The 23,451-nt window shown below is 47.1% G+C and overlaps 1 protein-coding gene across 2 annotated transcripts; it reads right to left on the reverse strand.

Annotated features, from left to right (window-relative positions):
- Positions 1-13: 13 nt before the first annotated feature.
- MEST (mesoderm specific transcript) lies at positions 14-21,227 on the reverse strand. 2 transcript variants are annotated; one of them, XM_060279240.1, is made up of 13 exons: positions 21,160-21,227; positions 19,631-19,758; positions 18,355-18,509; positions 17,181-17,260; positions 15,601-15,678; positions 14,789-14,925; positions 12,967-13,025; positions 11,847-11,887; positions 9,847-9,917; positions 9,508-9,609; positions 5,271-5,347; positions 5,088-5,151; positions 14-3,786 (listed from the first exon to the last, which is right to left on the reverse strand). In XM_060279240.1, exons 3-13 carry the CDS (start codon positions 18,506-18,508, stop codon positions 3,669-3,671), a joined length of 981 nt encoding a protein of 326 aa, XP_060135223.1. In that variant the 5' UTR covers position 18,509; positions 19,631-19,758; positions 21,160-21,227; the 3' UTR covers positions 14-3,668. The 2 variants fall into 2 exon arrangements, with proteins under 2 accessions (XP_060135223.1, XP_034983255.2); XM_035127364.2 differs by lacking the exon at positions 19,631-19,758.
- Positions 21,228-23,451: the final 2,224 nt, after the last annotated feature.

The following is a 23,451-nucleotide window of genomic DNA, read 5'->3' on the forward strand; positions in this document are numbered from 1 at the left end:
GCAGCGGCAGCTTGCAAGGGATGTAAACCCCGGATTACAAGGGCAGATTTTGCCTTTTGAGAGCTGCTTCAGATCTCAGTGCTACCAGAAAGAAGGGAGTGGCAGGACAACCAGGCTTACTCTTGTCCTGCTACCTTTTGTCCAGTGTGCTCAGAGCAGTATATCAGCTTCACGCCAACCCTGTGGTGTAGGGCAGGCCAAGTGCAGATGGCCGTCTGCCATGCCTTTTATCGCTTGCCCGATTTCTAGGTGGGCAAGGAAAAAGCTCCCCTCCCTTCTTGGCAGGACATTGTGGATAACTAGTCTCCCACATGGTTGGTTCTATGCGCAGGATGGTAAATTACATGCCTTGATAACTTTGCAGTGCAGGGGGAGCCAGCATGGCACTCCTGGAGCAGTTGGTACCTTCGCCGTCTTCCCCTGGCACCCATGAAGCCTCTGAGCCCCACATCACTGCCCCCTTGGTCTTAGGCTGCTGGCTTCCTTCTCCTTTAAAGTACCCAGAGCTCAAAGATGAAGTTGGAAAGGGTGACATTTCATTCAGCGCTCTGTACTTTCCAAGGTGCAGAGCAATTCTGATTATTCAGGATATATTGTCCCTTTAGTCCAGCCCCTTTAGTTTCTTTCTAAAAATACAGAATAACCTCTGCTCACAATGGCTGTGTTGGAGGGTTGCTGATGAGCGGATTGCTTTACACTCAGCCACTCCTACCTTCCGTCCTTTGTATTGGGACGAGATCCAGGTAGCCAGGTATCAGATTATCTGCAAGTGGAGCTTGCCCCCCCTCCGACCTGGGGGGTGGGGGTTACAAGAACAATTACCCTAATTTATCCTTTTTTATGGTCCGCAATTGGTCTCCGCTAGTGTGAGATCTGCCTCCATTATGGCAGAAAGCACCGGAAGTCCTGACTTGCACCCCCAGAGAACCAAAATGTGTGCACGCATTTCCTCTCTTTCAGAGGGAGGAGGTCAAGAAGTGGCCAGTGGCCCATGTTCACTTGCTTCAAAATCCGAACTTACTCCAGGGCCTGAAAAGATTGGCAACCTCTGCTCTAGAGCCTCTGTTTCATAGGCAAACAATGATTTGAAGCTACACTGGCCAAGCTCGGTGCATTGCCCTCTGCCTTAAAGGCCGTATGAATGAAATCTCCCTCTTGGCCCAGGTTCAAGTTGCTAGACTTGCTCTACAAATGAAGTTCTAGAGCTGCCGCCAGCTGTCTGGATTTCCTTTCCACTGGACCTTTTAGAGAGGGTAAATATGTCTGAAGCAGAAATACCAGCTTAAAGCCATCTGTGTTAGAAGAGCTGCTCCTTTCAGCTGCTGTGTTACTGCAACTACTTCGCAAATCTGTACCATGGAAGAGGATGGGAGCCTAGAAGTTCCTAGCGGACACCAAATATCAGTGGAAGAGTTTGGGATGCCCCATTAGCAACAGACCAGATCCTTTACGTGCCTCTGGCTACTTTATTTCTGTCCCCTTTTCTGTAAGAGATAACAGCATTATCCTACTGAATTCAACAGGGCTTACTTCAAGGTAAGTGAGGTTAGGATTGCAGCTTTAGTTCTTGTTTTTTGCAACTTCAGAGCACCAAGTATTCCTTTAACAATCCGTTTTCTGCCTGGCGACCCTGCATAGCAAATAAACTTTAAGATGGATTAATTTGGGCATCTTCCTGTGCAATATTTTTCCCCCTTAATGAACTAAAAACAGGATTCGCGGTTACCAAGTGGGCATGAGAGTCAACCAGACAGAGACTGCACATCAAGGATATCCAAGGATATGCAAACGTTTTGTATACCTGAAGGAGCGTTTCCACCCCCATAGTTCTGCCCGGACACTGAGGTCCAGCTCTGAGGGCCTTCTGGCGGTTCCCTCCCTAAGAGAAACGAGGTTACAGGGAACCAGGCAGAGGGCCTTCTCGGTGGTGGCGCCCTCCCATCAGATGTCAAGGAAATGAACAGCTATCCTATTTTTAAAAGACATCTGAAGGCAGCCCCGTTTAGGGAAGTTTTTAACGTTTAATGCTGTATTGTTTTTAACCCTCGATTGGGAGCCGCCCAGAGTGGCTGGAGAAACTCAGCCAGATGGGCGGGGTATAAATAATAATACAGTGGTGCCTCGCTAGATGAAATTAATTCGTTCCACGGGTCTTTTTTTATAGCGAAAAATTCGTCTAGCGAATCCCATAGGAATGCACTGAATTTTTTTCGACTTTTTTTTTGCCCATAGGAACGCATTAATTGAATTTCAATGCATTCCTATGGGAAACCTCGATTCGCTAGACGAATTTTTCATAAAACGCATTCGTCTAGCGAGGCAAGCTCCGCTCGAAAAATCCTTTCGTTAAGCGGAAATTTCGTTAAGCAAGGCATTCGTTAAGCGAGGCACCACTGTAATTAATAATAATAATAATATAGAAATTGGCTGCTGCCGCCACACTTTGAATAGGCAAGGCGAAGACGAAACCCAAGCACTTCACCACACCCCTTCTTCAGTCAGCCCACAGGCATTTAATCAATGACTTAACTGAAAAAAGGAAAGCCCTTAACAAAGCACATTCGTTAAACTATGGAACTCCCTCCCGCAGGAGGTGGTGATGGTCGCCGACCTAGATGGCTTCAAAAGAGAAGTGGGCAAATTCATGGAGGACAGGGTTATTGACAGCTCCTAGCCATGGCTTTCCTGCACCTTCCCAGTTGGACAGCGATACGCTTCTGAATACCAGTTGCTGGAAATCATGGGAGGGCGTGCTTGCAGGTCTCCCGCAGGTTGGCCGCTGTGAGAAGAGGTTGCTGGACGAGATGGGCCATTGGCCTGATCCATGAGGCCCGTACTGTATCCTAAACATCTCCCAGTGGAGCTTGAACACTGTGCAACCCCTCTCTCGCATGCCAAGGTTGAGCTTATAGGGTGAGTCCCTTGGAGTCCCTCCTCCCCGCTATTAGCGAGAGGTCTTTTCATGTTGGATGTGGGAAGGATCACGGCAGAAGACCGGGGAAAACCCAGAATCCCCTATGTGACTCCGCCCCCCCTCCTGTGGACCATGAACAAAATAGGAGAACCGTCACAAGAAGCCGTATAAGATCACAGCTCAAAGAATACTGGGAACCATTGTTTAAGGGCGATGTGAACAGCTCTGCGAGGGGTGAACTACAGTTCCCAGGGTACTTGGGAGGAAGCCATGTGCTTGAGATGCACGGCGTGGCTGTGACCGTAGGCACGATTAAGTCCACCCTTCCTCTCTGCTCGCCTCCCAGCAAGGAAGTAGCCATGCAAGAATCAGGGCCTCTCCCTCTTCCAGAGCCTGGCGAATGTCCCTGCCATCTTCGAAAGAAGCAAGACAAGGATGCATAGAAATTATGTGCCTGTTTGTATGGCCCAGTCTCGCCCCTCGGCGCCACTTCCTTCTCTCCTTAAGCAACACAGAGGAAGGACCAGCAGCTAAGCGTACAAGGAAATCACTTTTGTCTCTCCATGCCAGCCACTAGAGAGAGTGACTAGCCAGGAGTCTTATTGCTTCAGTCGCCAAGGGAGAAACCGGTTTCCTGCTCTTCGTACGGAGTGGGGTTTTGGGAGGCCGGAAGACCCCCCGAGCCCACGATTTAGCCCTCTTGAATGAAAGAACGCCTCTTGAAAGCAGAGAAGCGGCTCTTCCTGCCCGCGGCTCAGAAGGAGTTGATGAAGTTCAAGTAGGCGTTCAGGAAGCCGAGAGGGTCCTCCAGCTGCGGGTAGTGGCTGATGTGGTCGTCTAGCACAGAAACAGTCGACATGGGAAGCACTTGCCTGCGGGGGAAGTAGCAAGAAAGGGCTCTTTAGAACACCCCACAACTGCACCCCACCTAAACATTAGGAAGAACTTCCTGACAGTAAGAGCTGTTCGGCAGTGGAATTTGCTACCAAGGAGTGTGGTGGAGTCTCCTCCTTTGGAGGTCTTTAAGCAGAGGCTTGACAGCCATATGTCAAGAATGCTTTGATGGTGTTTCCTGCTTGGCAGGGGGTTGGACTGGATGGCCCTTGTGGTCTCTTCCAACTCTATGATTCTATGCTGCAGGGAACAAAGGAAGTGAGCGGAAATAAGGTTTGTGGTGAAACCTCTCTCCTGATCAGTATAAGGTAGCTTCCTAGGATGTCAAACCGGGTTTAAAAAGTGTTTTCTTTTTTGACGAGTTATCAAAAATGTATAGAACAAGTACAAATACCTGCAAACGTAAAGAGAAAGTTATTTAAATATACGTTCCCAAAAAACCCCGAGGCCTTCTTGTTAGGGCTGATGGGAAATGAAATTCGGAAAGTAGATCAAAGACTGTTCATGTAAGCCACAGTGGCAGCGAGAGTATTACTAGCCCAGAGATGGAAAACGACAGAATTACCTACAATTGCGGAATGGAGATTGGAGATGTTGGAATATCTAGAGTTGGTGAACCTGACCTGCAGAATCCGGGGTCAGGAGGACACAAAATTCAGAGAAGAATGGAGTAAATTTTTGGACTATGTAAAGGAGAATTATAAGAATTTAAAGATTCTGGCGGGTATAAACTACAATGGTGCCTCGCTAGACGAAATTAATTCGTTCCATGGGTCAATTCGTGTAACGAATTTTTCGTCTAGTGAGTCCCAGTTTCCCATAGGAATGCATTGAAACTTAATCAATGTGTTCCTATAGGCTCTTGGGGACTGGCGGCGGCATGAAACGGGGCTTCGGAGAAGGTCTCCGAAGCCCCGTCCGATGCCGGCTGTGTGTGAGGTGGCGGGGGGAGAAGCTCTCTTCTCCCAGCCACCGCCTTGCCTGCCTCCCCCGACACGGAGCGCAACTTCGGAGGTCTCCAAAGTTGCGCTCCGTGCCGGATGTGCGTGGCGAGGGGTGCCAGCAGGGGAAGAGCTTCTCACGCTGACGCTGCCCGCCTGCTTCCCCAGACACGGAGCGCAACTTCGGACACCTCCGGAGTTGCGCTCCGTGCCGGATGTGCGCGGCGAGAGGCGGCGGCGGGTGAAGAGCTGAAAGGCTCAAACCGATGGAGAAACTGATGAAATAGCCCCCGAGGCATTACATGGTACAACTGCGCCCCCCCCCCCCCGAAGCTTACTTGTAGAGCTGAAGGAACTCTGGGTATGGATTCACAGGGTCCAGAGGCCCATAAATCAGATGTACTGCAAGAGAGGAAGAATAGCGTCTTTGTCAACTTCCAGGGTACAGGCCACAAAACTACCCCCACCCCCACCCCACCCCCACTCAAGCAGCAAAGTTCATATTGGCTCTTCCTACTCACGTGGAACAGACGTGGATTTCAGAGCTCCCACCCAGCGGTCCCTGTGGTTTTTCCGTTGGTTGATGAACTGCAAAATGCTGAAGAACAAAATTCATCCATGGAGACCGGTTCCAAGCACTTGGCAGAAAAGGGTGAAGCTCTCTGGTTGAGCACCTCCCCGGTTCGATCCCCAAAGGGATTGCTACGTAGGGCTGGGGGGGGGGGAATCCCTCGTCGAAATCCTAAAGATTCTGTCAGTGCTGCGAATACTGAGCTGAACAGCCTGGCTTGGTGTAAAGCACTTTCCTAAGACAGAGCCATCTCTGTGATGAGCCCCCCAAAGCAGGCAGTTCTGAAGCCGAGTTTTCAGCTGAGGTTCCATAAGGCTAAGTCATAATTAGAGCTGGGCGATATATCATCCCAAACCAGTCCTTGCCCGTGATATTGCAGATCAAGATTTTTGTGTGTGCTTATTCAAAAATCACCATGTGGAGGGAAACCGTGAAGCCAGCCAAAGCTTCTCTCGATTCCTGCATTCCTTGTACACTCTGCCGGCTCAGCTCTCCCCTTCCTCATGCAGCCGGGGGGGGGCAGTAAATCCAAAGAGCAGGGACCGCAATAATCACGCTGCAAGAAAAACCGTGCAACCATCCTTATGTCAGACATCGTGATATATCGGTGTATCACAATGTTTAGCTTGTGATCTACAGTGGTACCTCGGTTTATGAACACAATTGGTTCCGGAAGTCTGTTCATAAACTGAAGCGTTCATAAACTGAAGCGAACTTTCCCATTGAAAGTAATGGAAAGTGGATTAATCCGTTCCAGATGGGTCCGCGGCATTTGTAAACAGAAAATTCATAAACCGAGGTGTTCATAAACCGAGGTTCCACTGTATTGCAATGTTGAAAACTAGGTAACGTCCAGCCCTGGTCATAATCTCAACTTACACAAGTGAATAAAGGGACACTTTAATTAATTAATTAATTAATTAATTACTACACATTTGGGACCTTGATGCTGCAGCGGTGGCGGTGGCAGGGGGGCGCCCGCTGCCTTGACCTCAACTGCCACGTTTTCTCTTCCTCCGAGGCTTCCATCTCCTTTCTCCATGAGCCTGGGCAGCCCCTGAGTTGTAGGTTCTTTGGGGGTGGGGAAGCGGTGCATGGTGGGTCAGGCATGGAAGGCGGAGAAGGAGGTATATAGAAGAATGGCAGATGAAGATGATGGACCTTATGGAACTCGCTGAACCGACGGGGAGACTCCGAGGACAGATAGAGGAAACGGTGGAAGAAGTTCAAAGTTTATTTAGGGAAACATTGTGGTGTATAAAAATTTGAATTTCTATGGGGGGAAAATTTTTCTTACTAGGCATTAGGGATGAACGTAGATGTTAGAAAGGAAGTACAGATGATTTTAATAGAGTTGATTTGATGTAAAGATATGGGATAGCTTTGGGAAATGTTTAAAAGAATGATTAGGAAACTGCTGGGAAGGGAGGCTTCCCGTTGCCTAACTGAGATATCCCTGCCCCCTCCTGCTCCGATAAACAGCGTGAAGCCTCCCTTCACAACTTAGTCTGCTGACCCCTGGTTTAGATGATCGGCTTCCCCCAAGGGGTCTTTCCCAACCAGATATTGAACCCTGCAGGCAAAGCATGCTGAGCTAAGACTTCTCCCTTGAATGCAGAGCTGTGAACAAAAATCCCAGCAAGGAGCAGGGATCTCGGAGCCTCCAGCTTGCTCAGTTTTGGAGTGGGTTAAGTGAGCATCCTGGGTGACTATGGCAGGGGGGTGCCCCATATTTCAGGGGTGGGGGTGGACTTCTCAGCTGGCATCAGGCTCTTCACCCGAACCTTGAGCTCAACGCTCCGGGTTAATTCAGGTGACTGTAACAATAACCCAGCAAGCTTGCTCCTCTGCAGCCTCCAACACAAAGCAGAAGAACAGTCGCTGAAACAGGATAGCCCAGGTGCCAAACCTCCTGCAAGGCCCTGAAAGGAGGATCGGAGAACGAGAGAAAGCCGAGCCCCTGCCAGGTACACATGAGACTCCGGACGCTTTAATTGCGCCAGGAAAAATGGATCCTATTTTCCTCAACGTGGCAAGGTAAAAAGGGTTCCACCTTCATTGCAAGGGGCAATATTGAGCCCCATCAATATTGTCAGTATCCTTTTCAAGAAGGATACTGACAAGCTGGAACGTGTCCAGAAGAGGGCAACCAAAATGGTCAAAGGCCTGGAAATGATGCCTTATGAGGAACGGCTTAGGGAGCTGGGTATGTTTAGCCTGGAGAAGAGAAGGTTAAGGGGTGATATGATAACCATGTTCAAATATATGAAAGGATGTCATATAGAGGAGGGTGAAAGGTTGTTTTCTGCTGCTCCAGAGAAGCGTACATGAGAGCAGTACATGTGAAAAGGATCTAGGAGTCTTGGTAGACCACAAACTTGACATGAGTCAGCAGTGTGATGCAGCAGCTAAAAAAGCCAATGCAATTCTGGGCTGCATCAATAGGAGTATAGCATCTAGATCAAGGGAAGTAATAGTACCACTGTATTCTGCTCTGGTCAGACCTCACCTGGAGTACTGTGTCCAGTTCTGGGCACCACAGTTCAAGGAGGATATTGAAAAGCTGGAATGTGTCCAGAAGAGGGCAACCAAAATAGTCAAAGGCCTGGAAACGATGCCTTATGAGGAATGGCTTAGGGAGCTGGGTATGTTTAGCCTGGAGAAGAGAAGGCTAAGGGGTGATATGATAGCCATGTTCAAATATATGAAAGGATGTCAAATGGAGGAGGGAGAAAGGTTGTTTTCTGCTGCTCCAGAGAAGCGGACACAGAGCAATGGATTCAAACTACAAGAAGGAAGATTCCACCTAAACATTAGGAAGAACTTCCTGACAGTAAGAGCTGTTCGGCAGTGGAACTCTCTGATTCTATGATCACCAGCACGGCCAGTGTTAAATTCTCTCGGTCTCCCAAGCGCCTTTGCTAACCAGGTGGCCAAACTTGGCCCTCCAGCTGTTTTAGGACTACAATTCCCTTCATCCCTGACCACTGGTCCTGTTAGCTAGGGGTGATGGGAGTTGTAGTCCCAAAACAGCTGGAGGGCCAAGTTTGGCCACCGCTGACCTAAGGGATCAGCCTGCAACTTCCAAAGTCAACTCTCTGGAACTTGAACGTCTGGGTAAACAGGCAGAGAGGAGTGAGCCGTTAGCTGAAAAGGAAGAGCTTTCCCCCCTGAAACCTACAAGCGACATACAGATATATCACAATGTCTGACGCAAGGATGGTTCTGCGGAACATGCTGCCTCATAAAGCAGGAATATCTAACGACAGAGCAGCATAAATGCCTCATCTCTGCAGGCGGATGGAGGGTTTTGAAATGCTCTCAAAAAATCTCTTTCTCTCTCTCTCTCTCTCTAAATGTAGTTCTAGTTACAGGTAGGTAGCCGTGTTGGTCTGAGTCGAAACAAAATAAAAAAAATTCCTTCAGTAGCACCTTAAAGACCAGCTAAGTTTTTATTTTGGTATGAGCTTTCGTGTGCATGCACACTTCTTCAGATACACTGAAACAGAAGCAGTCAGACCCTTATGTATATTCAAAGGGTGGGGTGATGGGAATGGGTGATGGGCTGATAGGAGTGGTAAACCTGTTTATGACTGTTAACGACTGTTAATGACTGCAATTGATCTTGCCGGGGGGGGGGGGGAGCAAGGGCTGAGGTGCTAAGGAAAGCTTGATCATGCATAATGAGATAAGACTCCTATGTCTCTGTTCATCCCAGGTGGCTCCATGGTTTTAAGCTTGCTAATGAGTTGCAATTCAGCAACTTCTCTATCCAATCTGTTCCTGAATTTTTTCTGTAATAAAGCAGCTGCTTTGAGATCTTGTATAGAATGTCCTGGGAGAATGAAGTGCTCTCCTACTGGTTTCTCTGTCTTGTTCCTGATGTCAGATTTGTGTCCATTTATCCTCACTTCTGTTTCAGTGTATCTGAAGAAGTGTGCATGCACACGAAAGCACATACCAAAATAAAAACTTAGTTGGTCTTTAAGGTGCTTCTCTTAATGTAGAATATGGTAATTTGTTAAAAACTGAAATAAAAAAATAAACCAGCCCGCAGCTGATTCATGGACTATAATGTTCACTCCTGGCTTACAGCTTGCCTCACTCCACAGTGGTCCTTAGGAGCAGACCCGCAAAAGTGACCCTGTGTCCACTATCGTTCAGGTTTTTTTCCATGGTGGCCTTACCTGTCAATCACAAGGTTGCCGTCGTTTGTTCGGACTGCTGTCCACATGTCCCAGTATTCAGCATCTGAAGGCTGGGTATATGGGCCGAAGACAGCCGCGAGTCTGGAAGATTCGAAAGAAGGAGGGGGAGGACTATCAAGGAAGAGAATCTGCTCAAATTTAGATTGTTAGAGGGAACTAAACGCTCTCCAGAAGGGTGTTTCCAAAACTGTACAGCATCCTTTGAGCAACAAGTACGGACGTTCTCTTTCCCTCTTCTGGGAGAGAGCAGGAATAAGACCATTTGAGGCCTCCTGCTCTCAAAGGGCAAGGATTCAAGGATTCAGAACACCAACTCACCCTCTGGCAAAGAAGAAGTAATTTGATAATCGGGTGATAATGGGTGAGAGCAGGCCGCCATCTTTGAGAATCTTTAAAAGGAAAAGGAAAAATTGATCACTGTTTAATTGGTTTAGGACTACAAATGCAACGGCCCCAGAAAGCATAGCTTCAGTGGCTGCGAATTAGTTTCCGGGCCCAATTCAATAGTGCTGCTTTTGACCTATAAAGCCTTAAACTGAGAGCCAGTGTGGTGTAGTGGTTAAGAGCGGTAGACTCCTAATCTGGGGAACCGGGTCCGCGTCTCCGCTCCTCCACCTGCAGCTGCTGGGTGACCTTGGGCTAGTCACACTTCTCTGAAGTCTCTCAGCCCCACCCACCTCACAGAGTGTTTGTTGTGGGGGAGGAAGGAAAAGGAGAATGTTAGCCGCTTTGAGACTCCTTCGGGTAGTGATAAAGCGGGATATCAAATCCAAACTCTTCTTAAACCAGGCATCCCCCAGACTTCGGCCCTCCAGATGTTCTGGACTACAATCCCCATCACCCCTGACCACTGGTCCTGTAAGCTAGGGATCATGGGAGTTGTAGGCCAAAACATCTGGAGGGCCGCAGTTTGGGGATGCCTGCCTTAAACGGCTCAGGACCACAATACCTCAAGAGCTGCCTCTTCCCATATAAACTGAGACTGACTCTGTGCTCATCATCTGAGGTCCTCCTTCATATGCGTCCTCCGTTTGAGGTCCAGAGGGCGGGAACACGAGAACGGGGCCTTTTCTGTGGTGGCTCCCCGTCTGTGGAATTGATCTCCCCAGGGAGGCTCGCCTGGTGCCCTCATTGCATATCTTTAGGTGCCAAGCAAAAATATCCCTCTCCTCCCAGGCCTTTAATTAAATGAGTTTAAACAAACAAACAAAAAATTTCTTCCAGTAGCACCTTAGAGACCAACTAAGTTTGTCATAGGTATGAGCTTAATTAATTTAATTAACTTTAATAAATAATAATACCTCTCTCACCCTGATCTGGCCACAGTAATCCATGCGACAGTCACCTCCAGGCTTGATTATTGTAACTCGCTCTACGCGGGGCTGCCCTTGAAGCTGACCCAGAAACTCCAGCGGGTGCAGAATGCCGCAGCGAGGCTCCTTACGGGGTCCTCGCCACGGGATCACATTCATCCAGTGCTTTACCAGCTGCACTGGCTCTCGGTGGAGTACAGGATCAGGTTTAAGGTGCTGGTTTTGACCTTTAAAGCCCTATGCGGCTTGGGACCCTCGTACCTACGGGACCGCCTCTCCTGATATGCCCCGTGGAGGACCTTAAGGTCCACAAACAACAATATTCTGGAGATCCCGAGCCATAAGGTGGCTAGATTGGCCTCAACTAGGGCCAGGGCCTTTTCAGTACTGGCCCTAACTTGGTGGAACGCTCTTTCACAGGAGACCAGGGCCCTGCGGGATTTGTCATCTTTCCGCAGGGTCTGCAAGACAGAGCTGTTCCGCCTGGCCTTTGGGCTGGACTTAGACTGACCCCTGTGTTTTTCCTCCCTCGTGGTTTGGATTTATGGACTACTTAAAATGAGGCTGCATTTAAAATTTTAATATTGTATTTTAATCTGTATTTTAATTAATTGCTTTTTATGTTTTATTGTAATTTTATTGGTGTGAGCCGCCCTGAGCCCGGTTTTGACTGGGGAGGGCGGGGTATAAATAAAAATTTATTAATAATAATAATAATAATGCTTCTGGAATGCTCTTCCCTGGGAGGTTTAACTGGCACCTTCATTATACACCTTTAGGCTCCAGGCAGAAACGTTCATCTTCAACTAGGCCTTTGGCAAATTAAATTATGACCTTTTCAAACTGGGGGGGGGATTGCTTTTGTTTGTTGGTACGGTATGTATTTTTGTGCTTTTATATTGTGAACCGCCCCGTGATCCTCGGATGAAGGGAAGTACAGAAATGTAATAATAAGTAAATAATGGAACAATTCTATTCATTAAAGAAGCTCGGTGGATTTCTTACCGTTTGGATGAATCTGGGGTGGTGGGTTTCTGGGAAAATACCTGCGGGAAACAGGAGGGGAGAGTTGCTCTCGCGCTCGAATCCTGCGTGTGGGTTTCCCCCTTGGCATCTGGTTGGAGGCCGGACTAGGCCATTGGCTCTTCCTATACAATAATTCTCCATGCCATGAAAACAACTTTTACCCACAAACTTACTGCTGGTCCCATTCAGGATCTCAGCAGAATTTCAAGCCCAAGGCAAGCTCAAGTCCCAAGTTCAATCCATGTAGCAGCTTATTATTGTTGAGATATTCTATACAGTGGGACCTTGGTTCTCAAACGCCTTGGTACTCAAAACAACATGGAACACAAACACTGCAAACCCGGAAGTGTCCTGGTTTGCGAACTTCTTTCGGAAGCCGAACGTGCTCCGATTTAAGTGCCACGCTTCCATTTTGAGTGTTACGCTGAGGTCTGTCTGTTTCTGCTATTTATTTTGCGGTTTTGTTTTTGCGGCTTTTTTTGTTTTGTTTTTGTGACTGTGTAGAACTCAGTTCAGCTCCTGATTGAATGTGGGACTGCAGTACATTGCTTATTGCTTTCATTTTATGGATCAATGGTCTCGTTAGATAGTAAAAATCATGTTCAATTGCGGTTTTAGGGGTTGTTTTTAAAAGTCTGGAACGGATTAACCCGTTTTGCATTACTTTCTATGGGAAAGCGCGCCTTGGTTTTGGAACGCTTTGGTTTTGGAACGGACTTCCGGAATGGATTAAGTTTGAGAACCAAGGTACCACTGTATTCTTATTGAACCATAGTAATATAGTGGTGCCTCGCAAGACGAATTTAATTCGTTCTGTGAGTCAATTCGTTTTGCGAAAAATTCGTCTAGCGAATCCCATAGGAATGCATTGAAATTTTTTTAAAAATTTTGCCCATAGGAATGCATTAATTGAATTTCAATGCATTCCTATGGGAAACTGCGATTCGCTAGACGAATTTTTTCACAAAACGAATTTGTCTAGCGAGGCAACCTCCGCTCGAAAAATCTCTTCGTTAAACGAAAAATTCTTCTTACAGGGCATTTGTCTAGCGAGCCACCACTGTAATGTGGAGGACGTTCTTTGAAATAAAAGCCTTACCTCCATTTGACAGGCACAGGCTGTTGATGAGGACACTTCCCGTCACATTGTGCTCATACCTGAGGACAAAGAAGAGGTTAAGGCAGAGCGGAGTTGGGGCAGAGCCACACGTCTTATGGCAGTGCGGTGCAATGGTTAGAGCGCTGGACTAGGGCCTGGGTTCAAACCTCTGCTCACTGGGTGGCCTTGGGCCAGTCACCACCTCTCAGCCTAACCTACCTCACAGGGTTGTTGTGAGGATTAACAGGGCAAAAGGCGAACCACGTACACCGCCTCGAGCTGCTTGGAGAAAAAGGTGGACTGGGGTGCAGTAAGTGACAAGACACTCTCACGCAAGCCCTCAAATGTATTATTTCACAGATGTCTCTGTAGCATAGCTGCCAAGTCTCCCGTTTTTCGTGGGAAACCCCCGGAATTTAATCCGTTTCCCGCTGTTATCCCGAATAGAAAAAAAATCCCGGAAATCCCCCAGATTTCCTACCTGCCAGGGAGGCTCCAATTTCAGGGGCCGCTCTGCCCATGTCTGAGCACCAGAAATTGGGCAGAGTGGTACCGGAAGTCGCTTCTACGCATATCTGGCCGCTGCTGAGCCTGCATTTTTCAGCAGGAGACTTGGCAGCTATGCTCTGTAGGAACAGCTGTAAATACAGTGGTGCCTCGCTAGACGAAATTAATTCGTTCCACGGGTCTTTTCTTATAGCGAAATATTCGTCTAGTGAATCCCATAGGAATGCACTGAATTTTTTTGACCTTTTTTTGCCCATAGGAACGCATTAATTGAATTTCAATGCATTCCTATGGGAAACCGCGATTCGCTAGACGAATTTTTCGTAAAACGCATTTGTCTAGTGAGGCAAGCTCCGCTCGAAAAATCCTTTCGTTAAGCGGAAATTTCGTTAAGCAGGGCATTCGTTAAGCGAGGCACCACTGTAGTGGCCTGACCTCTGCACCTGTGGACAGGCTCCATAGCGCCGACAAGGCCACCCAAAATCACGAGCCTCTTCTTTGCAAACAGCTACATCAGACGGGTGCAGGGAAGACTGCTAAAACTGGGTGAGAGGAACGGTTAATGTTCAGCCATGGAAATTAGTGATTGCTAATTATTAAACATCTTTACGCCACACCTTTCTCCCCAGGCATTCCAAAGCGGCTCGCGGCACTTAAGAACGTCACAAAATACGAAAACAAACTAGTTAGAAACAGTAATTAAAATACACCCAAGCACATTCAGAACCAGCAATTAGAGTTTGCCCAGGTGGCGCTGTGGTTAAACCACAGAGCCTAGGGCTTGCTGATCAGAAGGTCGGCGGTTCGAATCCCTGCGACGGGGTGAGCTCCCGTTGCTCGGTCCCAGCTCCTGCCAACCTAGCAGTTCGAAAGCACGTCAAAATGCAAGTAGATAAATAGGAACCGCTCCAGCGGGAAGGTAAACAGCGTTTCCATGTGCTGCTCTGGTTCTCCAGAAGCGGCTTAGTCATGCTGGCCACATGACCTGGAAGCTATACGCCGGCTCCCTCGGCCAATAACGCGAGATGAGCGCGCAACCCCAGAGTCGGTCACGACTGGACCTAATGGTCAGGGGTGCCTTTACCTTTTACTGACGGCAGCCCAGCGCTCAGAACTACACCTGAGCCCAAGTTTCCTAGGAAGGTCTTTGCCTGTCGCAGATGGAGGGAACCAGTCTATCCTCTCTGGGATAGAAATGAATTTTGAAAGCGGCTCGGGGAGCCTCAAAGGGCAGCGATATAAATCCGAGGAAATAACGAAGCAAGCTGTTAAAGGGCGCCAGTGAAGAGGCAGAAGTGCCGGGGCTTCCACTCACCTGTGGAGCAGCTCCTGCGCAACGGTGTCCCCGTAGTCGTGCGAGAGGAGGTTGACCCGCTGGTTCAGGAGACCCAAGTGGTCCAGAAGACCTTCCACGATGCTGGCTTGCTCAAAGATGGAGTACTGATGCGGCCTCTGTTGGGGAAGTCAAGGGAGAGGCCAGCTGCAGGCAGGCAGGCCGGAACGCATCCAAAACACAACGCTCTGGGGCTTAAGCCCGGTTCCTACAAGCAGATAATGCTTAACCCTCGGGAATAGGGAAGTTGGGGGGGGGGACACAAACACACAACATCATTATTGTGTCACACACCTCATGGGCAAGTCGTTCATTGTCCAGAAGAGGGCAACCAAAATGGTCAAAGGCCTGGAAACGATGCCTTATGAGGAACGGCTTAGGGAGCTGGGTATGTTTAGCCTGGAGAAGAGAAGGCTAAGGGGTGATATGATAGCCATGTTCAAATATATCAAAGGATGTCATATAGAGGAGGGAGAAAGGTTGTTTTCTGCTGCTCCAGAGAAGCGGACACGGAGCAATGGATTCAAACTTCAAGAAAGAAGATTCCACCTAAACATTAGGAAGAATTTCCTGACAGTAAGAGCTGTTCAACAGTGGAATTTGCTGCCAAGGAGTGTGGTGGAGTCTCCTTCTTTGGAGGTCTTTAAGCAGAGGCTTGACAGGCATATGTCAAGAATGCTTTGATTGTGTTTCCTGCTTGGCAGGGGGTTGGACTGGATGGCCCTTGTGGTCTCTTCCAACTCTACGATTCTATGATTCTACCTGTCAGAACCCCTTGCACCGTGATTGCTTACCGGTTTGTCGCTGAAGCCAAATCCCACGAAATCCAGGGCGATCACTCGGTTAAATCTCTGCGTCAGCCCTTCCCAAATCTGCAGCGGGGGGGGGGGATATGTTTCATCTTTATTAAACATCAATTTACATCAATTCACACATAACTCATAACTTTAACTTATTCAATACGGTATGATAGAGACAATACACACTACCCACATTACAACATAAACGCACCTCGGACACTAACTTCCAATTCTTCTCATTGTATTATTTTACGTTTTGTTAATATGTACACAGTTCATTTTTTTTAAACGTTCCCATTTCTTATTAAGAAAATTATGTTATATACTTTTTTTGTATTTCAAGATTCATTCTAAGTCTGCCAGGACTTTACCATTATTACAATATAGTTTTTAAGGTATTCTTTAAACATTATCCAATCTTTATTAACTTTCTGTACTGAATTTCCTCTTAATCTCCCTGTCATCCTTGTGAGTTGTAAATATTCTATTATTTTTGCTTGCCAGTTTTTGTGGGGATGTTATCACTTTTCCAATTCTTTGCTTTTAAAATTCTAGCCGCTGTGGTTGCGTACATAAGAGGTCTAAGATAAGTCTTGATTTCCATGGACATACAGTCATACCTCGGTTTAAGTACACTTTGGTTTGAGTACTTTCAGTTTAAGTACTCCGCGGACCCGTCTGGAACGGATTAATCCACTTTCCATTACTTTCAATGGGAAAGTTCGCTTCAGGTTAAGTACGCTTCAGGTTAAGTACGGACTTCCAGAACCAATTGTGTACTTAAATCGAGGTGCCACTGTAATTCCCAATAGGAAGGCCTCAGGGCTTTTTTGGTTTGTTTGTTTTGTAAATGAGAGTTTGAATATCTATTTAAGTTCATTATATATGCTATCCCAAAATTCTCTTATTCTCTTACACTCCCACTACATGGGCATAAATGTACCTACCCCATTTTTACACCTCCAACAAACCTCTGAACTGTTCTTATACATCTTGGCCAATTTGGCCGGGGTTAGGTAGCATCTGTAGAACATCTTCATCACATTCTCTCTAAGATTGTAACATGCAGTAAATCTGATGTCCTCCTTCCACAGCCTTTCCCCATTCATTCATAAACAGGTGAAACTCGAAAAATTAGAATTTCGTCAAAAAGTCCATTTATTTCAGTAACGCAACTTAAAAGGTGAAACCAATATATGAGATAGATGCATGACATGCAAAGCAAGATATGTCAAGCCTTTATTTGTTGTAATTGTAATTATTTGTCGTTAGGTGGGTCAACTATAAATGGAATGTAATTAATGAAATATAATATAATAGCGATGTTTGTTTTTGTTTATTATTGTAACTATTTGTTTTATTACTGTGGAATTTCCAAAAGAAAGCATTTGTAAAAATTAAAAGAAAAATAAAAAGTAACAAGTTGCATTACTGAAATAAATGCACTTTTCGACGATATTCTAATTTTCCGAGTTTCACCTGTATATTGTGTCCAATATCTTGGGCCCAATATCTTGGAAGCTCCCTTTATGAGCGGCCTCCAAAATTTCAACGCCTCTCACGGGCAGCCTCACCTTGCACCAGTCGTAGCTGGAGGTTGGAAAGCCATGCAGGAGGACCACAATGTCCGAACTGCCAACGGCGCCCGAGGCGTCTGCAGAGAACAGAACATCCGTTAAGGCACTGGCCCACCCCAAAAGCACTTTCTCCCCAGGGAGGTTCTCCTGGGTGCCATCGTTTTCTATCAAGGACTGCCCCGGACTCTGTGATCATCATCTGAGGCCCTCCTTCGTGTGCCTCCTCCATGAGATCCAGAGGGCGGCAACACGAGAACAGGGCCTTTTTCTGCAGTGGCTCCCCATTTGTGGAATGCTCTTCCCAGGGAGACTCGCCCGGCACCTTCACTACGCATCTTTAGGCACCAGGCAAAAACATTCCTCTTCAACCACGCCTTTGGCTGTTCAAACCATCTACGGCTTTTTAAACTTGGGAGGCCAGTTTATAAACCTAATAAATCAGGACCCAGGTAAAAACTATCACGCCTTAGGCTTTTAATGATCTTGGACCTTTTAGAGGAGGTGGGATTTTTAAACATTTTCTTTTCTTTTCTGGTTTTGATATATATGTGTGTGTGTTTGTGTAAGTCATTTTGGGTTGAGTGTGGCAAAAAAAAAAAAGCGAGCAATAAATTTAATGATAAAAATAAAATGCCACTTAAGTTTTAACTCTTATTAACCAGCAAAATGCATATTGTTATGGGAAGCAGGAATCATTGCCAAGCACCCTTTCACAACCATTTCCCGGTTCCATCTTTCTATAAATTTCCCTTCTAGTGGATGATGAGGATGTGATCCTTATTACTGATCAATTAACGGTGTCTCCCCTCCCCGCCCCCCGGTTAACGGAGGCAGGGTGCTATGCTTCCAATATTGTGCAATGCAAATCTTAGCACCGATCAATAAACCTGTGGCTAGCTAAATATCTACCTTCCCTGCTTCCCTTTTCATTAGCATAGTCTTAAGGTTTCTCACTGCACGCCGTCCGCTTTTAGAAACGGGTGGTTTTAGGTCAATGAGCTTCCTTAGATTTTTCTGCCGCCTTTTGTGTCTCCCTTTTTTTAGTAATCGCCCAAAGATTATTCACAACCTCGTGGTTATTTCCAAGGCCCTCTAAACTGCAAGCCGCACTGAGTATTTCACAGAAAACTCGGGCATTTCGGAAACAAGGAAGCAAAACACGAGAGGAAACCTCTGTAGAAGATGTTCTGGCTCTGGAAGGTGAAATAGCTTCCCGACGACCTCCATGACTGCAGAGCCGGCGATAACTTGGGGGGCGGGATGTGCAGGTAGACAGCAATGAGGGGCACGGTCAACAGGCCCACCTGGAGCCACCACTCTCTCATTCTGGGAAGAAAAAGAGGAAAAACGCAGTGTTTACACGGGGAAAGAGCGAGCGAGCAGTGCAGTCCTATTCCACAGCGCTGGACTTTGCTCCGCACTCCAAGGTTCAGAGTTCGAAAACCGCGCATGCACACATTTATCAAAAGGCTGCCTTTGTGAGCCAGCCAGCCCCCTATGAGAAAGGGACCTTCCATTAGCAAAAGAGATATAAAAAATGGAGGAACTCCTACAGAGATTTGTTTGCATTAATCACATCGGGACACTGGGCAAGTTTGGGCAAGATAATCCACACCCTTCCCCCTTCCTCATAAAATTACTCATTGACACACAGAACCAGATAATTGTAGAGTTGGAAGGGCCCCCCGAGGGGCATCTAGTCCCACCCCCCGCGATGCAGGAATCTCAACTAAATCATCCATGACAGATGACCACCCGACCTCTGCTTAAAAACCTCCCAAGGAAGGAGAGCCCACCACCTCCCGAGGGAGTAATCACAGAGAAAGTGGACAAAGTTTTCCTCCCTCTTAACCAGGCATAGGCAAACTCAGCCCTCCAGATGTTTTGGGACTGCAACTCCCATCATCCCTAGCTAACAGGACCAGGGGTCAGGGGTGATGGGAATTGTAGTCTCAAAACATCTGGAGGGCAGAGTTTGCCTATGCCTGCTTTTAACGCTAGAAATCAATGACATCAAACATAGCTGAATTTTGGAAGATTCAGGGAAGGCAAAAGGAAGCCCCCCCTTAATCAGTTGAATTGTGGAACTCCTTCCTTCTGGGTGCCTTTCAACAGAACATTAAAAACAGAATAAAACTTCAAACATAAAAAACTTCCCTAAAGAGGGCTGCCTTCAGATGTCTTCTAAAAGTCGAAACAAAATAAAAAAATTCCTTCCAGAAGCACCTTAAAGACCAACTAAGTTTTTTATTTTGGTATGAACTTTCGTGTGCATGCACACTTCTTCAGATACACTGAAATAGAAGTGTATCTGAAGAAGTGTTGTAACAGTGTGCATGCACACGAAAGCTCACACCAAAATAAAAAACTTAGTTGGTCTTTAAGGTGCTCCTGGAAGGAATTTTTTTATTTTGTTTCAACTACGTCAGACCAACACGGCTACCTACCTGTTCTAAGAGTCGGATAGTTGTTTATTTCCTTGACATTTGATGGGAAGGCGTTCCACAGGGCGGGCGCCACCACCAAGAAGGCCCTCTGCCTAGGATGGCCACCGACCTAGATGGCTTTAACAGGACTAGACAAACGAATGGAGGAGAGGGCTGTCAATGGCTACTAGCCATAATGGCTCTCTCTCCACAGTTGGAGGCAGAAAAGCTTCCGAATCGCAGTTGCTGGAAACCAACGAAGGAGAGAGGGCTCTGGTGCTTGGATCCTGCTCGCAGTGGGATCTGGCTAGCCACTGTGAGAACAGGATGCTGGACTAGATTGTTAGCATTATGTCACCCGGGGGGCCAGTTGTTAAAACTGTTCGACAGTGGAATTTGCTGCCAAGGAGTGTGGCAACAGGTTCTTCTTATTTTCCTAGGTTCTAAGAGGGCCTGTGTGGGCAAGGAAATGTTAATAAATAATTGCAGAATGAGGGGCGAGGGCAGAACCAGGAACTAATCCCGTGCTGCCCCCAGTGGAGGGAGGATTGCAGGCAGCTCAAGTTGGGACATATTAAAGACCACAATTCCCCTTTTCATAGAATCAAAGAATTGTAGAGTTGGAAGGGAACCCAAGGGTCATCTAGTCCAACCCGCTGCAATGCAGGGAATTTTCGTGGGTATCAGGGGATCCCACAGAGATGCAATCTCATGCCACGGCCTGATCAATCGCTCCAAGGTCTTTTGCACTCAGGACTGAGAAACCTCTTGCTTAGGAGCACAGGAATGTTGCCAATGCCAAACTCTGAGTCTTATCTAATTCAGCGTAATCCGCACAGACTGGGAGCGGCTCTCCAAATATTTCTGCAAAGTTCTGCCTGCGCTCGTCCCAGGCACCTGACAGGGAGAAGCACCCAGCACCGTTGCGCTGCTGAAACAATTCTGGGATAAGAGTAGGCACGCAATCTCAAGAAAATTAATACTGCTTGCTGGGCCATCCACAGGGCAGAAAAACTTTGCAGTGCTTAGTTTAAAAACGTTCTGTTTCGAAAGCTCGGCGCTAACAATGAGCAACAGCACACATGCCCCCTTGAGCTCCTGGCAGGAAAAGGTGGTATATATTAATAAATAATAACAATAACAATAATAATAATAATTCATTGATGCCCCGGCCATCAGGTTGGGTTTCCCCAGCCACTCTGGGTGGTTTCCAGCAAAATATTAAAATATAATAATTCATCAAATATTAAATATTAAAAGCTTCCCTAAACAGGGCTGCCTTCAGATGTCTTCTAAATGCATTAAACAAACAAACAATTCTGCACCCATAAAACACCGTCTCCTGCCTTTCTCCCAAATTTCCACACACACCCCCGCCTGCAAATGCATTCTCCCCCCCCAAAAAAAGCTCCATTCCTTTCCAAGGCTGCAAAAAAGAGAAGCCCATCAATTGCTCCTCCTGCCCCCCAACCCAAACCCCCTAAGAGAAGGGGGGGTCCCTGCCCCTCCTCCTGGTCCCTAGAGAGGGCGCGCATGCGCTCTCCGCTCACCTGCACTCCAGGCTGCGGGCTGCGGGCAAGCGCGTCCCATGCTGCTCCCGCTGAAAGAAAGGGGCTTCTGGAGCCAGCGGGCGGGGAAAGCGCATGCGCGCCCTGGCGCGCGGCCCGATTGCCACGCCCCCTCTCGAGAACGTCCGGCTATTGGGCAAAATGCCGCCTGGGTTTGAGTGGGTGGGAGGGCTTACCCTTCGGCGCCCCCTGGCGAGGGCAGGTGGAAGTGCGGCCCGCAGGGAGGGGCTGCTTTGCTGCATTGGGTACGCGGCTATGACTAAGTGACCCAAAGTTTTTATTATTTGGGGTTTGGGCTGGGGGGGGGTGCAATGTTTTTTTGGGTGGTGGGGCATGTATGATGGCTGTTGCAGGAGAATGCAACAGCATATAGCATTCCGTGCCATTGCCACCTTCCGAAAACCTTCCAAATGCGTCGTTTGCAGCCTTTCCTGCTGTTTTCTTTTTTCTTTTTTAATCTACCGGTATATAATTTGTTTAGAAGCTTTATTCTACTCTTCATCCGAAAAAAGGCTTCCAGAGTGTGCTAGAAATATCATTGGTAAGTCCCCACTCAGGCTCAGCTCATACCAATGACAAACTTAGTTGGTCTCTAAGGTGCTACTGGAAGGATTTTTTTTTAATTTTGTTTCATCTATCCAGAGATATTGGTTGGAAGGGGCCACAAGCAGGGCCGGATTTAGGTTTGATGAGGCCCTAAACTCCTGAAGGTATTGGCACCCTTTATATAGAATCATATAATCATAGAGTTGGAAGAGACCACAAGGGCCATGCAGTCCAACCCCCTGCCAAGCAGGAAACACCATCAAAGCATTCTTGACATATGCCTGCCAAGCCTCTGCTTAAAGACCTCCAAAGAGGGAGACTCCACCACACTCCTTGGCAGCAAATTCCACTGTCGAACAGCTCTTACTGTCAGGAAGTTCTTCCTAATGTTTAGGTGGAATCTTCTTTCTTGTAGTTTGAATCCATTGCTCCATTTCCGCTTCTCTGGAGCAGCAGAAAACAACCTTTCTCCCTCTTCTATATGGCATCCTTTTATATATCTTTTATATATCTGAGCATGGCTATCATATCACCCCTTAGCCTTCTCTTCTCCAGGCTAAACATACCCAGCTCCCTAAGCCGTCCCGCTTCTCTGTCCAGCTGTCCTTTGTCAACAAACTGCTGGTTGTTTTTGTGTTGAATATATGCTATATGGTAATTTATGGACCTAATATGTATCTCAAGCCATTTGCACATAACAAATAGGAGCCTACACAACACAAAACACTGTTGCTGTATGTAGGTTTTATTTTATTTGCTTTTAATCTTATATTTTGGAAATGGCTTACAGTACATATAAAACATATTAAAGCATCAAACATTAAAGAAACCTCCCAGTATTGCTTGTTGCTCTTGCTCTCATTTTTTAAAAGCTATCTATCCATATGCTGCAAATAAAAATATTTTGATACTGTACTGTAGTGCACTATACTCTATGATGAAATCTTTTAAAGTTTGATTGTCCTTGAATCTACCCAACACATTGCCCTCCTCTCCTGTCGAACAAAAGGTATATGTGCATTAGTTTCTCTGCCCCCTTTGCCTCTGCCCAGCAGACCTTAATTAATGCATTAATAAACAAACAAAAAAATCATTTATTAAATAAGGTAATAATAATAGTATGCATTCATTTTATTTGCATGCTGCTTTTCCACATAAGGTAAAAGGTAAAGGGACCCCTGACCATTAGGTCCAGTCGTGACCGACTCTGGGGTTGCGCGCTCATCTCGCTTTACTAGCCGAGGGAGCCGACACACAGCTTCCAGGTCATGTGGCCAGCATGACAAAGCCGCTTCTGGCGAACCAGAGCAGCGCACGGAAACGCCGTTTACCTTCCCGCCGGAGCGGTACCTATTTATCTACTTGCACTTTGACGTGCTTTCGAACTGCTAGGTTGGCAGGAGCTGGGACCGAACAACGGGAGCTCACCCTGTCATGGGGATTCAAACCGCTAACCTTCTGATCAGCAAGCCCTAGGCTCAGTGGTTTTAACCACAGCGCCACGTGGCTTTTCCACATACTGTACACAAAAATCACGCTCAAAGTGGCTTCCATCAAAGAAACAGGTATGCCTTTCAAATAAGTGCTACAAAAGCAATTTCATAATAGGAAGAGCAACAGAACCACTCGCATGTGGCCCCCAGAAGGCTTCCCAGAGGGGAATGCGGCCCTCGAGCTGGGAGGGTAGTTTCCTATGTAGATCAACATCCTGCTCCCGGGAGATGCAAC

The sequence above is a fragment of the Zootoca vivipara genome, chromosome 10, assembly GCF_963506605.1.
Source record: "Zootoca vivipara chromosome 10, rZooViv1.1, whole genome shotgun sequence".
Lineage (NCBI taxonomy): Eukaryota > Metazoa > Chordata > Lepidosauria > Squamata > Lacertidae > Zootoca > Zootoca vivipara.

Bases quoted from the DNA above. Each gene is read 5' to 3' on its own strand.
- MEST (XM_035127364.2), bottom strand. From the start codon at position 18,508: ATGAGAGAGTGGTGGCTCCAGGTGGGCCTGTTGACCGTGCCCCTCATT. The intron at 15,679-17,180 runs GTGAGGCTGCCC...CCCCCGCTGCAG, and splicing joins CCAGCTACGACTGGTGCAAG to ATTTGGGAAGGGCTGACGCA. The intron at 9,610-9,846 runs GTGAGTTGGTGT...CGAATCTTCCAG, and splicing joins TACTTCTTCTTTGCCAGAGG to ACTCGCGGCTGTCTTCGGCC.